Genomic DNA, 15,434 nt, shown 5'->3' with positions numbered 1-15,434 from the left:
AAGGTGCACTAATACTCAGTTTTAGAAGCTCTTGAGATACCAAGAATGTTTTCTACCCACATAAGATGCTGAAAGAAACCAGGACCTTAAAAGTCTTTTGAGGGGTAGGTGGCTGTTAGAGTCCTTATTACCCACAAAACAGAGCTGTTGTGTCTTGTATTGGAATATGTGTTACTCTCTGCCTCCATTGCTGTTTCTAAGCCCCACTGCTTTTTTTTTTTAAAAAATAAGCAAACATTGTTATAGTTTAACTGGCAAATTTTTTCTTACTATATATGAAATGACGGTGTGACATATAATCTGTAACATCTCAGTATACAAAGAACAGTACTACCAACGTACAAATTCTACATCTTGCTTCCTTTAGTCATTTTTTTTTAAAATTAATTTTTATTGGAGTATAGTTGCTTTACAATGTTGTGTTAGTTTCTACTGTACAGCAAAGTGAATCAGTCATACATATACATATATCCCCTCTTTTTTGGATTTCCTTCCCATTTAGGTCACCACAGTGCATTAAGTAGAGTTCCCTGTGCTATACAGTATGTTCTCATTTGTTATCTATTTTATACCTAGTATCAATGTAAGCCCCACTGCTTTTGACTTCTCTTAACTCTTTTCTGCCCCTTTCTTTACTTCCCTCCACATTGCTTCTTTCTTATCACTCCTGCTTCTTGTAGCTTCTCCTGTGCTGAACTGTTGCTCAAAATGTTTGGCCCTTTTGGCCATTGCCAATCAGAATGTTTCCTTCTTTACAAAGTCAAACCAATCAATCGTCATAAAAATGACAGGAGTGTTTGCAATTCTCCACGTCTCTTTTGTTCTTTCTGTATAGTCAGTACCATAAGGACTCAATATGTTTTGAATGAGTACTTTTGCATAATTCTTTTCATTGGCATTGCTTTATTTGGAGCCATCAGGCGAGACTTACTGGTTATTAGCTTCTCTGTTTAAATTTGGTGTTCAAAGGCTACTGCCCTTAAGACAGGTTTAATTTTTTTTCTCTTTCCTTTTGAAATTCAGCTGTTTCTGAGTTCAGAACCATTCTGAAAGCCATAAAGCAAATTATGCTTTATTGGATGTTTGTACTGGTATTGAAGTTTAAAGAATATAATGTTCATTTGGATTTATATTTTAATATATATGTAAACATTAAAAATGTTTAATACTTCATATTTCTTGCTATTATGGCTCCTACAGTGGCTCTTATTTTTTTAAATTTTTATTGGCGTATAGTTGATTTATAATGTTGTGTTAGTTTCAGGTGTACAGCAAAGTGAATCTGTTATACATATATATATATATGCACTCTTTTTTAGATTCTTTTCCCATATAGATCATTACAGCGTGTTGAGTAGAGTTCCCTATGTTATACAGTAGGACCTTATTAGTTATCTGTTTTATATATAGTAGTGTGTATATGTCAATCCCAATCTCCCAGTTTATCCCTCTCCCCACTTTTCCCTCCTACATGCTACACTGGTTTGTTTCCTACATGCTACACTGGTTCTTTTAATACTGCTCATTGTAAGCTGTTCTTCCCTTAGAATCTGGGAGAATTTTTCTGTTAAAACTGTTACATTATAAAACTGTAAACTTATATTAAAGATGAAAAATGGAGCTCCAAATAAATGTATTAATATAAGGTTTATATAGATATAGCCCGATGGAATACATAGCCCAGAAACAACCTTCACATATGAAAATCATATGGTCAAATGATTTTCAACAAGGGTGCTAAGAATATTTAATGGAGAAAGGATGTTGTTTTTCAACAAATGGTGTTGGAAAAACTGGATATCCAGTTTTCATTTCATTTTCAGCCTTTATTCCAAAGAATGAATTTGAACCCTTACCTAACACCATATACAAAAATTAACTCAAAATGGATCAAACACCTAAACATAAGAGCTAAAACTATAAAACTCTTAGGGGAAAACATAGGATTCTTCATGACATTGGATTTGGCCATATTTCTTGGATGTAACATCAAAAGCACAGGCAACAAAAGAAAAAATGGTTATTTTGGAATGCGTCAAAATTAAAACCTTTTGTGCATCAAAGACACTGTCAACAGAGTGAAAAGACAACCCATGGAATAGAGAAAATATTTGCAAATCATATTTCTGAAAAGGGTTAATATCAGAGTACATATAAAGAACTTCTGCAACTCAACAGCAAAAAATAAACAGCCTGATTAAAAAATGTGCAAAGGACTTAAATAGACCTTTCTTCAAAGATATGCACATGGCTAATAAGCACGTGGAAAGATGTCGAACATCACTAATCATTCAGAAAATGCAAATGAAAAGCACAATGAGATAATACTTCACACACAGAAGGATGGCTATTATTAAAAAAACAAACAACAACAAAAAAAACAGAAAATAACAAGTGTTGGTGAGGTTGTAGAAAAATTGGAACCCTTGAACACTGTTGGTGGGAATGTAAAATGGTGGTGCACAGTAGAGAAAACAGTATGGAGGCTCCTCAAAAAGTTAAAAATAGGCTTACCATATGAGGGAATTCCCTGGCAGTCCAGTGGTTAGGATTCCGTGCTTCCATTGCAGGGGGCACGGGTTCAAACCCTGGTTAGGGAACTAAGATCCTGCATGCTGTGCAGCATGACCAAAATAAAAAGAATTCCCATATGATCCAGCAGTTCTGTCTAGATACACACACAAAAGTATTGAAAGCAGGGACACAAACAGATATTTGTATACCCATGTTTATAGCAGCATTATTCACAATAGCCAAAAGGTGAAAGCAACCCAAGGGTCTATTGATGGATAAATGAATAAACAAATGTGATTTATCCATACAGGAGACTATTATTCAACCTTAGAAAGGAAGAAAATATTGTCACGTGCTACAACATGATGAACCTTGAAGACATTATGCTAAGTAAAATAAGCTAGGCACAAAAGGACAAATATTGTCCTTATATGACTCCACTTATATGAGGTACCTAGAGTAGTCAGACTCACAGCGACAGAAAAAGAATGGTGGTTGTCGAAGGTAGGAGGGAATGGGGAGTTATTGTTCAATAGGTGTAGAGTTTCATTTTGGGAAGATGAAAAAGTTCTAGATATGGATGGTGCTGATGGTTGTACAAAAGTGTGTAAAGTGTGTATGCATTTAATGCCACTAAGCTGTACACTTAAAAATGGTTAAAGTGGTAAATTTTAAAATTAAATTAATTTAAAAAGAAGGTTTGTAGTAGACACAATAGGTTATCTAGTCAACATTTATCATCTCCTTTTATCCTTGTTGGCGGAGTCCCTATTTTGTTTAGGTGTGTAGACCTTGCCTGTGTGACTTAGGGTGGGGACCCTGTCTCAAGTTCAGCTATAAATTCTGATTGACTGCAACAAATCAGGATTACTTTCATTACACTGCTGGTGTGTGTGTGTGTTTTATGTATATGTGCAGTAATGTGTATTATAATATTGTTTATAAAAGCTAAGTATCGGGAAACAAAACACCTAAGTGTCTCTCAGTAGGAGGAGACTGGTTTTAGAAATCCTTGCACAAATGAGAGAGTGGTCTGTAAAAATCTCTGTAAAAAAAGTATATCTCTATATTTATTAACATGGACAGATGGTCATATTGTTGAATTTTTTTAAACGTTCCCAAACAGCAGTATATAGCATTGAGGAGTGAAACTGGAGAGAGAGAGAGAGAGAGAATGGGTAGAAGGATTGAGAACAGGAGAAACTGGTTGGTTTTTTTAAGGCAAAATATTTTTTAAGGGTAGATATTTTTGGTCAGTGAGATGGGAAAGGAAGTGAACTGGGAGATTTCTGGGCAAGGTTTTCTTGCTCTCAAGGAGCATATACCAGAAAATACTGTCCCATTTTCTTCTAATGAATATTGTGCCTGAATGTGGCACCTTGAACTATGCATGAGGAAAACCAGCTCCAGGATGAAGTAGCTGCTGAGTCCAGTAGGGTGGAGAAATGGAAGGAAACAGGCCTTGATAAGATCCTTGTTCTGCTGATCATATTGGGCATGGAGCCTTTCCCTCTGAACTTGTTTAATGTGAGGCGATCTATTTCCTTCCTTGTTTAAACCAGTTTGAGTTGAGCTTCTGTTCCTTGCAGTCAGAAACATCCTAGCTGAAATGAGACATTTCAGAAAGGTAAACTGTTCCCACAGAATTAGCTTTTCTAGTTTGAGGAAATTATTTTAAACTTGAGTCAGGCTTAGGTTAAATGTCACAGTGGTGTCATTTTACCTTTTATTCATGATTTGCTGTCTCCTTTTATGGGTCTACTTTTGAAGTCATCGTGTTTATTATTCTAGAATTGTAAAGTGTAGAGTACAATCGACTGGAAATGAATACAATGTACAAAGTGTTGTTTTTATGGCACTTTTATATTTGGCAAAGTATTTTCTATTTTCCTTGGTTTATGCATTTTTCGAAATACCAGGAACTGTACATGAAAAACAAACAAGACGCTTTATGTTTTAAATACATCCTTTAATTATGTACATCTCTTTATTTGAAGAGAATTTTGGAAGGTTTGAACTGAAAGAGTGTATTTATTAGGATGCTTTTGTTTTGCAAGTAACTGAGAAACCCAATTTAAACTGACTTAATGTTTAAAGGAATTTATTGGCTTATATAACTAAAAAGCTAAAGGTGTGTTACATTTCGGGTAAAGCTTGATCCAACAGCTTAACTGCCTTTTTATCCTTTTCATAATTCAATAGTATCAACTTTATTCTAGTGCTAGCTCCTCCCACAGTATGAAAGATGGTCAGCAACAATTTGGGCTTATATGCTTTCTTCATTTGTGTCCAGCAGGGGGAGTTTTCCCAATTTTTCGTTCTCCAACTTTGGTAATAAAATCACAGGCTTCATTCTCAATAGACCAGTTTAGGTCATAAATCCATCCCTTTGTCAATCATTGTAGCAGGGTGGATGGAAATATGCCTGTTGGCTTAAGCTGTTGATTGGCTACCCTTGGAGGTGGAGGTGAGGTCAGGCCCGTTCAGATTACATGCTGATGTATGGAGGATAGGTGGGCTTAGTGCCACCCGCAATGTCCATTTTACAAGGAATGGAAAGAAAGGAAGCCATCCATCCCCTGTGCCAAATATCATTAGATATTATTTCTGTGTTTCTCTTTTAGTGTTACATTGCTTTTCTTTTATGTTTTCGTCTCATTAGCAAATTGTTTGCAACAGAAAACTATTTGGCAGCTATTAATGCGTACAACTTAGCCATAAGACTAAATAATAAGATTCCACTACTGTATTTGAATCGGGCTGCTTGCCATCTAAAACTGAAAAACTTACACAAGGCCATAGAAGATTCTTCTAAGGTATGTGTATCTATTTATTTATATATGGTGCTTTAAAATTGTTAAGCTCCTATTTATTGGTTTAAATGATGCCCTTATCTTTTGTCAGTTAAATTTGAATAAGTGAGTTGCAATCTTTTAAGAATCTTGCTTTTTACATCTTTTTACTGAAAAAAAAAATTCTTTTTTTTTATTTTGTCCATGCCACGTGGCTTGCAGGATCTTAGTTCCCCAACTAGGGATCGAACCTGTGTCCCCTGCATTGGAAGCACAGAGTCCTAACCAATGGACCCCCAGGGAATTCCCCCCCAAAAGAATTTTTTTTTTTTTAATGGACAAGGAACTAGTGTTTCTTGAGACTTCAAATTAGATTAGAGATCCCCTATCAATTGCCCTGGTGTATCAGTTGAAGTTCAGAAGGAAATTAGTAAATGGTTGTCAGTTTGTGCTCACCTTTTTTCTTATTAAAGTTTTGCAGACTTGATGCGAGATAGAAGAACACTTGGTGTCACTACCGCTTGCACAGTAAAAGGATATCTCCATGATTATTTTTCCATTTTCAGAGTAACTTAGTATATTCTAATTTCCATTATGAATATCATGTCATTATCTTAAACTTCTAGTTTTTTCTCTTCCCCCCCCCCCCATATCAAAGTAACTTGTTTTAAGGGAAATCACATGCAAAATCTTTTATGTGTCTCCTTGAGATTGAGGATATGGAGGAAACAATCACGTCCTCCTATTTTTTTTTTTTTTTTGCGGTACGCGGGCCTCTCACTGTTGTGGCCTCTCCTGCAGAGCACAGGCTCTGGACGGGCAGGCCCAGCGGCCATGGCTCACAGGCCCAGCCACTCCGCGGCATGTGGGATCTTCCCGGACCGGGGCACGAACCCGTGTCACCTGCATCAGCAGGCAGACTCTCAACCACTGTGCCACCAGGGAAGCCCTAGTCCTCATATTTTGATCTCATTAAGCTATTGAAGATGTGACAATATTTTTGTGATCCAGTTTTCCTTTTAGTAGCATAATTTCGGGCACAAACAAATATTTATTGAATGAATGAATAAATGGAATCACCAAATTTAAATATAAAAGCATTATATATAGTATATATAATACTATAATTAATAGCATTAATTAAATTAATGCTATTTAATCATCCCTGCTAGTAAAGGTAAAGCTGTAGAGGTTTCAAATGATAAACTAAATCATAAGTTTGGGGGCAAGGGTATGAATCTCATATAGGAACAATTGAACAAGTCCTAAAATTGTTCAACATAAATGTATGTATTTGATAAATTCCTGTCCTAGTTAAGCCAAAAATTTAGGTGGGTGAGGGCTTGAGGCTTGTTTTAAAGTTGAGTTTTATCATGTTTTGCTCAAGTTTAAATTAGGAAATTATATTTTTCCCTATTTTTTTTTCTTTTTGTAAGGCACTAGAATTATTGACACCACCTGTTGCAGACAATGCTAATGCAAGAATCAAGGCACACGTACGACGTGGAACAGCATTCTGTCAACTAGAATTGTATGTAGAAGGTAAGAAATGACAGAAATGTTTTAAGTTCCAAGTTATACTCTAAAAAAAACGTCATTGCCATTATTCAAGATGACTCCATTATTTTACACTTTTAGCATTTAATTTATTCTTTGCAATTTCTGAGAAAACAAAAGATGATTTGAAATATTTTAATAAATCATTGTTGTAGAAGGGAATTAACACAAGATATAAACATCTCCCTAGGTCTAGGGAGATGCTGTAGTATCAGACAAGTTTTTTTGTGGAAAGATGTGTGATAAATGAGTCACTTAAGATATAATGGAAATTTTAAAATGAGCTTCTTTGGTCAGACACACAGACACTACATACATACATACATACATACATACATACATTCATAAGCTCAGAAATAACTGATCTACCACAATGTATGATCAATTGCTTATTTTTGTGAGACCGTACTAAGGTTTGTAATTCAGTCTCATGTGTATGGAAGCCATATTTATTTAATTTTTATTGTTTTTCATTTTTAATGTAATTAAGGACTATTTGCAGTTACTCATATTGCCCCCGAGTTTTATCTTCAGTGCTCTTCTTCCCATACTTCCCTACCCAGATTCCCGTTCAGTTTCCCTTTATTCAAGGCCTAAAGGCCTATTCCTGATGATGTCTTGCCAGGGAATTGGCTTTAGCTTATAAAGTTTTATTATTTCTGACTTGTTTGTAAGCTTGTTTCTGCCATTTTTAGGTTTTTCCAACCAAAGCATCCAAATTAGGTTTATATGCCTATCCTTTTTTTTAAGAGTCTTATTCAGCTTCATGAGGATAAAAATGATCAAGACAGGAATGAAACACTGTAAGCATTCTTTAGGAATTGCAGCATCCTAGACTTTTTTGAGCTAAAAGGACCCTCCTTTCATTTTAAAGATGAGAAAATGGAGACTTAGAGACATTAAGTGATTTGCCTGAAGTGGCATGGCAAATCAATAGCACCTGGAAGTCAAGTTTCCTTAGAAATTCTTCTCACTGATATTTTTGTTAAAGATTTAGATCCAGTTATATATTTTTAACAACCAGTCCACAATGCTTTCCTTTTTAACCAATTTTCCTCAAAGAAATTTTGTAGATAGGATAATTAGGAGAAAAAAAGAGAGCACAAACTATAGTCTATAAATTATATAAAGTATGGATTGAGTCTACCAAAATTATTTTTTAAAATCTAGAATTCTGAAAGAAGATGGCATTTATTACTTTTTCATTGAGGTGATAAAAATGTCCTTTTGATATATGAGTTTTGAGTCTATTCATGCTTTAATGAATTTAAGCTGTTAGCTTATTTGTATTTCAGTTTAAAAAAACTGCTTCTTACTGAATCTTGAATGAAATCATAATTATTTCTGAAATTACTGAAAAATTTCTTCAGTCTCTTAGAGACCATGTATGTGAAAATGGGAATCTGACTAAAACCCGTTGCTTGTGCTGAACCATGGATTTAATGATTCTTTTTATTTTTAAAAAATATTGTTTAGATAACACAAGTATTTATAAAATATTTTATTCATCATCATTGCTATATAAATATAGGCCTACAGGATTATGAAGCTGCCCTTAAGATTGATCCATCCAACAAAATTGTACAAAATGATGCTGAGAAGATTCGGAATATAATTCAAGGAACACAACTAAAATCTTAATGACTACTAGAAGCAACTAGGTATTGTACTAGGTATTGTTCTAAGTTTTACAAAAATAACTGGAGGCATTAGGAATCTGTGCATATTATGGCTGATTATACAGAATCACTTTCTCTTTAGTTCTGTACAGGGCAGAATATTATAAATCTGTAGAAAATGAAATGTTTGATTTCAGTGGTTTTTGAATAAGTAAGTCAAAGTAAGAATAATCTATTTTAATTATTTGTTTCATATTACAACATAATTGTATTTTTTTGTTACTCAATTCAGCTTGCCCTTATAACTAACAAAATATTTGTTGGTGTGATTACCAGGATGCTTACTGATTCATTTTTAACAAAGAGAAGTTTAAAATAAAAGATTGTATTTATAAAGTATTTTTGTTTGTATTATATACTACTCTATTTAATTGTCTGAATGATTGGGCTTGGTATAATCAATACTGATGTTTTGACTTAGTTTCCAAATGCACAGGACCTTCTTTTAAAAAAATACTGCTCTGCTACCTGTTGTTTGAGGTTAGACCAGTTTACCCTAGTAAAACAACTGTTTGGGAAACCTTATCTTCAACTTTAGTTGTGGGAAGTGTTTGCCAAAGTGTCGATCATATTTCATAACACTATCTGGTGATGATAAATTTTCTAGTGAGATTTTTTCTAGTACCTTCAAGTACATCAGGAAAAAAACAAAAGAAGGCAGCAGGGACTTCCTTGGTGGCCCAGTGGTTAAGAATCCGCCTGCCAATGCAGGGGACATGGGTTCGAGCCCTGGTCCGGGAAGATCCCACATGTCGCAGAGCAACTAAGCTCACGCACCACAACCACTGAGCTTGCACTCTAGAGCCCGAGAGCCACAACTACTGAGCCTGCGTGCCACACCTACTGAAGCCTGTGCGCCTAGAGTCTATGCTCCGCAACAAGAGAAGCCACCGCAATGAGAAGCCCACACACCGCAACGAAGAGTAGCCCTTGCTCGCTGCAGCTAGAGAAAGCCCGTTCGCAGCAACAAAGTCCTAACACAGCCAAAAATAAATAAATTTATTAAAAAAAAAAAAGGAAGCAAAGGTGAAAATGTTAACTTCGAGTATTATGATACTGACACTGGATTGCACCACCACTTGTGTTGTATCTCTGTGATGATGCAAGCATTAAGCAAAACCAGTACAGCTTTCCTTTTGCATCCAATAGTTGTCACATTTCTCTGTGATTATATGTAGAGGATTTTTAGGAAAACAAAACAAAATTTTTTGGAGTAAGTTTTATAGTATTTGTTCATCAGGTGTCATTCAAGTGGATCATAAAACAGCCTCTTTCTTAAAGAAAAAATGCAGTACTTTTTTGAATATGTAAGAGTATCCTAGTTCAGCAACCTTGAAATTTTTACTTCTATAAAGCAACTCTTGATAAATTCTATAGCAGTTCTGCCCAGTTATCAGACCTTCTGGTGAGACAGGATTGCTTTTTTCTTGTAATCAACCCTTGTTTGGTTTTTTTGTTTTAATTAATTAATTAATTTATGGCTGTGTTGGGTCTTTGTTGCTGCAGTGAGCAGGGGCTACTCTTTGTTGTGGTGCATGGGCTTTTCATCGCGGTAGCCTCTCCTTTGCCAAGCACGGGCTCTAGGCACACGGGCTTCAGTAGTTGTGGCACTCGGGCTTAGTACTTGTGGCTCACAGGCTCTAGAACACAGGCTCAGTATTTGTGGTGCACGGGCTTAGTTGCTCCGCGGCATGTGGGATCTTCCTGGACCAGGGCTCAAATGCATGTCCCCTGCGTTGGCAGGCGGACTCTCAACCACTGTGCCACCAGGGGAGTTCCCCTGGTTTGCTTTTATTTTTAAAAATAAATGTAACTAAAATAGAGGTGGTTCTTCTGTTTGACACATACCAGTTTGACATTCAAAATACTTTAACCAAACTAGTCTTTCCTCATGCTCTTCCTGTTGCAGGAAAAATGGGGCACACGAGTATGTCCCAGGTCTTGGGTGAGTCCCTGGGACAGGCCGCCGAGTGAGGGTCCTTGGCTTCACGCAGGAAAGAATTCAAGAGTGAGCCATAGTAAAGCGAAAGCAGGTTTGTTTAGAGAGATACACATTCCATAGTCAGAATGTGGTCCGTCTCAAAAGGCAAGAGTGGTGCTGAGGTGTGGGGGGGATCGTTTTTACGGCTGGGTAATTTCATAGGTGGGAGGATTATTCCTACTATCTTGGACAAGGGGCAGGGATTTCCACAGCCCACTTTTTGGCCTTTTATGGTCAGCCTTGGAGCTGTCATGGTGCCTGTGGATGTATCATTTAGCTAATGTATTGATATTACAGTGAGCGTGTACTGAGGCGCAAGGGCTACTGGAAGTTGAATCTTCTGCCATCTTGGACCTAGTTGGTTCTAACTAGTTTTTTTCCTGCATCCTCAATGGCTGTGTCATTCTTTTAAAGGTTGTGCCCTGCCCCCTTCCCTCCTGTCTCATTCCTATTACTATCTCAGTCAGAAAACAAAAACTGGCCCCAATAGCTACCATAAGAGCAAAAGAATCTATTTTTGGAGGAGGTAGAAGAAGGGAGTCTTAAGTAGTTATTTATTCTTTTTGACCCTATCCTCTAAGTCTTGGTTTAAAAGCAACAGACACTCATTTGTATTCACTTGACCTTTTTTTTGAGCAATCTTCTATTAAGGGACTTCTGTCTTAGACTGAAGTAGTGATAGAGTTAAAATATAGATATAGACATTCCCATTTCATTTATGATAAAAACATGTTTCCCAAATAATAGTGTGATCATTAAAGCCTATGAATAAAATTATTAAAAGAAAAAATTGTCATGGTAGTCCTTTGACATGACCAAGCCAAAGAAGGAAGGATTTATTACTTGCAGCAAGTAAGGAGAACACTGGGGATCTTTCCTGAGGCAGTGTCTCCCAGAACAGCAAACTTGGGGAAGTTTTAAGCTAAGGGTCCATGCATATTCATGAAAGAGCTTGAGCAGAGAATTCTGCATGGAATTGGGCAAAGGTCAACAGAGTTCCAAGCTTCAGTTGATTGAAGTCATGAAGGTCAGAAAAGGTCAACATCATCATCCCTTAGCTTCCAGTAGATAATGGTGGTTGAGCCCTAGAGGGGGGTTAAATTCTTCAGAACAGCTCAAGAAAGTGCTTCAGGCTAATCTTTACCATTGAAACAGATCTGGGAAGTCTTTCTTATCTGATTTGTTGTCTTTGTTGTTGTTCCTTCTCTTGCCTGATAAGAGTACTTTGTTCTTTTGTTCCCTTAAGATTATTATTACTGAGGGCAAGCATTGTGGCCAGGCTTAGATCACAAAATGGCTTAGGCCTAAAATGGCTTCTCTTATGTCAAGAAAACCATGCCTGGATCTCTTTCTCTGAGGACCCCCTACCATAACTGCTTATTACATAAATACACAGTGTACACATTAATTAAAGAAAACTTTTCCGCTAAGTTGGTAATAAATATCAAAGCTATATCACAATTTTGCATGCAAAGGAAAAACTGCTAGTTAGTCCATTTTGCAATTGATCCTTTATAGAAATAGGAAATGTTAAAAAACAGAGTTCAAAGTCTGAAGACCTAATTGGCCTTATTCAGTGATTCATAATTTAAGCAGTATCATATCTAGGAACTAGAAGCGCCCTCCGAAGGGTTGTACAAAAGGGAAGGTTTTTATAGAAAGAAGGGTGGGGCACAAGGGAGCTATTGATGAAAAAAAATAATGGATTATTTTTAGGCTAAGACATCTTTTTGCTGGGAAAGGTTTTGTCAGGCAGATTGCTTCTTCTTCCTTTAGGGGGTTGGCGGGAGTTGGAAAGGGCCCAAGTGACAGATTACCTCTTGGTGCTGACCAGCAAATTCCAAACTGATTGATTAAGATTACATTTCTGGGAAAGGTCAAAACTGCAGTTAGGTTAGGTATTAAATCATGGGCTTTTAACACAAGTGCTGCCATTTTGGGCCTGTGATTTTTCTCTTTAACAGAAATAATAGGAAATAGGAATAGGAAATAATTAGATTATTGTTAGATTAGATTTTTACTTTAGTTATTTATTATTTAAAATATTTATTTATTTATTTATGGCTGCATTGGGTCTTTGTTGCTGCGCGTGGGCTTTTCTCTAGTTGCGGTGAGCAGGGGCTACTCTTCGTTGCAGTGCGCAGTTTTCTCATTGCGGTGGCTTCTCTTGTTGTGGAGCATGGGCTCTAGGCGCACAGGCTTCAGTAGTTGTGGTGCGCAGGCTCAGTAGTTGTGGTGCTCAGGCTTAGTTGCTCCACAGCATGTGGAGTCTTCCCAGACCAGGGCTCGAACCCACGTCCCCTGCATTGGCAGGCGGATTCTTAACCACTGCACCACCAGGGAAGTCCTAGACTAGATTTTTAAAAAGAGTATTTCCTTACATGCCACTTGCCTCTTGACTGACAATTGCGTGAGAGTCAGCTAGGGTGGGTAAGTAACTAGTTTCACAAAATGTGTCTCTATCTCATTAAACGTGCTTAAGCATTTTGTCAGGGATGCTCATTTCCTCCTTTCTTTCCAGAAGGAGAATGACATCAAGCAAAAAAAGGTTTGTCCCAGACCAGGTTTGGGATAACTTTGCTTTTATACATTTTAGCTCTTTACTGACAGAGGTAAAAGTATTACTCCTAATAGATAAATGCTGTCTAATAGTTAAATGGAAAGTAAACACATGTATTTAAGTAAACATATCCTGTTCCAGTTTCCTAGTATCACAAAATACTAGATAGAGCTGGACAGTAGTTACAGCAGTAAAAACAAGTATTACAGAAACTATTACAATAGGAGAAAAGAGCACTCAGTATAGAACTGGGTTCAGTTCCTACTACAGAATGGACAGGTGATGATTTATAGCCAAGGAGCAATAGTGGGGTTGGGGGGAAGTGGGGAAGGGGGTGGCTTGTCAGTGGATAGAAAATTACTGAGTGGAAACATCAGGGGTAGGGAGATTCTGGCTAAACTAACCTAACAGGATTCCTGCTGAAGGCAGGCCATTTTGATCAGATATCACCTGGGAGATGGTGAGAGATGAGGAATTTGGTTAGATATTGAAGGTGATCAGATGTTGATGGTGGGATTGTGGTTAAACCGATTTAACAAGATTTTTTTTGTTTTTTAAGTCTTATTCTCTTCAACTAATCAACATGACCACCGGTGACACAACACTGTTATTGACACACAACACTCAAAAGTGGGGCCTCTTTTCACTCCAGGGGGACAAGTCAGGTGAGTGGGGCTTCCCTCATGGGGGCAAAGGAGTCGGGGCTGCTCACCTGAGGGGCGGGTGTCATGGAACCCACCTCTTGGTTGTGATGGTTTCGAGTTTCCCCACCATTCAGGATTCATGCCCATGCTCCCTTCTGACCTCCATATCCATAGCAGTTTCAAGTTTCAGCCTAAGCTCAGATCAGTTTCTACTCTCCCCTTTGCTTTCACCAGTGACCCTGTGACCCTGTGTTGAGCTCCTCCAGGAGGGCACTTCTTAAGAGTCAGGCTTGCGTGGAGTTGAAGGAGAGGGTTTAACAAGAGTTTTTTTTTTTTTTTTTTTTTTAACAAGAGTTTTGTTACAACTAGGCTCTTAAGGACAAGGCCCAAGTGTTACCCAAAAGCTGGGTTCACCTCTTGGTGATGTCGAGCCAAAAGACGCAACCAAGGGAAAGAGCGAAAGAAGGACCCATTTATTATTTGCAATAAGTAGGGAGAACACGGGCGATCTTTCCCAAAGGCGTGTATCCTTGAACAGCAAAATTAGGGAAGTTTTAAGCTAAGGGTACATGTATATTCATGAAGGGGCTTGGCTGGTGTATGCATATTTATGAAGGAGCTTGAGCAGAGAATTCTGCATAGCATTGGGGCAAAGGTCGACAGAGTTCCAAGCTTGATTGAAGCTATGAGGGTCAGAAAAGGTCAACATCGGTTAGCTTCCAGTAGATCTGGTGTTTGAGCCCTGGAGGGGGTTTAAATTCTGCAGAACAGCTCAAAAAAGTGCTTCAGGCTAATCTTTACCATTGAAATGAACTGAGTCTTTATTATCTGATTTGTTATCTTTGCTATTCTTCCTTCTCTTGCCTGATAAGAGTTCTTTGTTCTTTTATTCCCTTAAGATCATTATTACTGAGACCTATTCAAAGGCAAGCATTGTGGCCAGGCTTAGATCACAAAATGGCTTAGGCCTAAAATGGCTTCTCTATGTCAAGAAGCTATATCTAGTTCTTTCTCCAGGGAACCCCTACCCCATCTGCTTACACAGGATGAGGCCTAGTTGAAAAAGTGGCTCAGAGGAGCATGTTTAGAGTTTGGTCAAGGAGAGACCACTTGCCATTGGCAAGCCAGGTTCTTTCCAACAAACCTCATCTATGTGGAGAATAAAAAAGCAAAGGACTTTTGCACATACCATCTGGGGAAAAGGTTGGTATATGATCTCCCAAGAAGCCTGATAACAAGGGTGTGTTTCATTACCTTATTGAATTGATCTGGCTCAGTCTCACGCTTAAAGACCCAAGAGCACCCTCAAGAGCTGGCCCATCTTTAAGGATCAGAGTCACATTAACCAAGCTCAGGAGACAAATAAAACAGATTGCCTACTTATTATTAATTCATAATCAGAAATTGACTGAGGATGTTCATTGTCACGGTAGGTTAAATGAAAATTCATTTCTCTTTATAAGCAGATTTGATATGGTAAATCAAAATAAAGTTGCTTGGCAAACAGGGACTCAGAACACAGATGATTAGTTTAATGAATGGAATGTTTCATGGCATCATATATGCAATTCTACATAACAGGCTTCCTTTTTCCTACAAAGTTTAGGATAATTCCCTTTGTTTACAAGCCTTAAGAGATACTTCACTGTAACTAACTCTGGTGTACTAACAATAAAACCAGGTTAATTCTTCAGGTCATGACAAGGT

The 15,434-nt window shown here is 37.4% G+C and overlaps 1 protein-coding gene across 2 annotated transcripts in view; it reads left to right on the top strand.

The window, feature by feature from the left end:
• The window catches only part of DNAAF4 (dynein axonemal assembly factor 4), a 74,198-nt gene extending 65,317 nt beyond the window's left edge, over positions 1–8,881 (top strand). The window contains exons 7-9 of one of the 2 annotated variants that reach the window (XM_067747639.1): positions 5,177–5,330; positions 6,743–6,848; positions 8,395–8,881. In XM_067747639.1, the coding sequence (XP_067603740.1) occupies positions 5,177–5,330; positions 6,743–6,848; positions 8,395–8,504 (370 nt within the window). In that variant the 3' untranslated portion in view covers positions 8,505–8,881. The remainder of the gene's footprint in view (positions 1–5,176; positions 5,331–6,742; positions 6,849–8,394) is intronic. The other variant, XM_067747640.1, reaches the window with a different exon arrangement.
• Positions 8,882–15,434: the final 6,553 nt, after the last annotated feature.

This window comes from Pseudorca crassidens, chromosome 1 (assembly GCF_039906515.1).
Source record: "Pseudorca crassidens isolate mPseCra1 chromosome 1, mPseCra1.hap1, whole genome shotgun sequence".
NCBI classification, from domain to species: Eukaryota; Metazoa; Chordata; class Mammalia; order Artiodactyla; family Delphinidae; genus Pseudorca; species Pseudorca crassidens.
The sequence above is the reverse complement of the archived record's forward strand: the minus strand, read 5'-3'. Positions and strand labels throughout refer to the sequence as shown.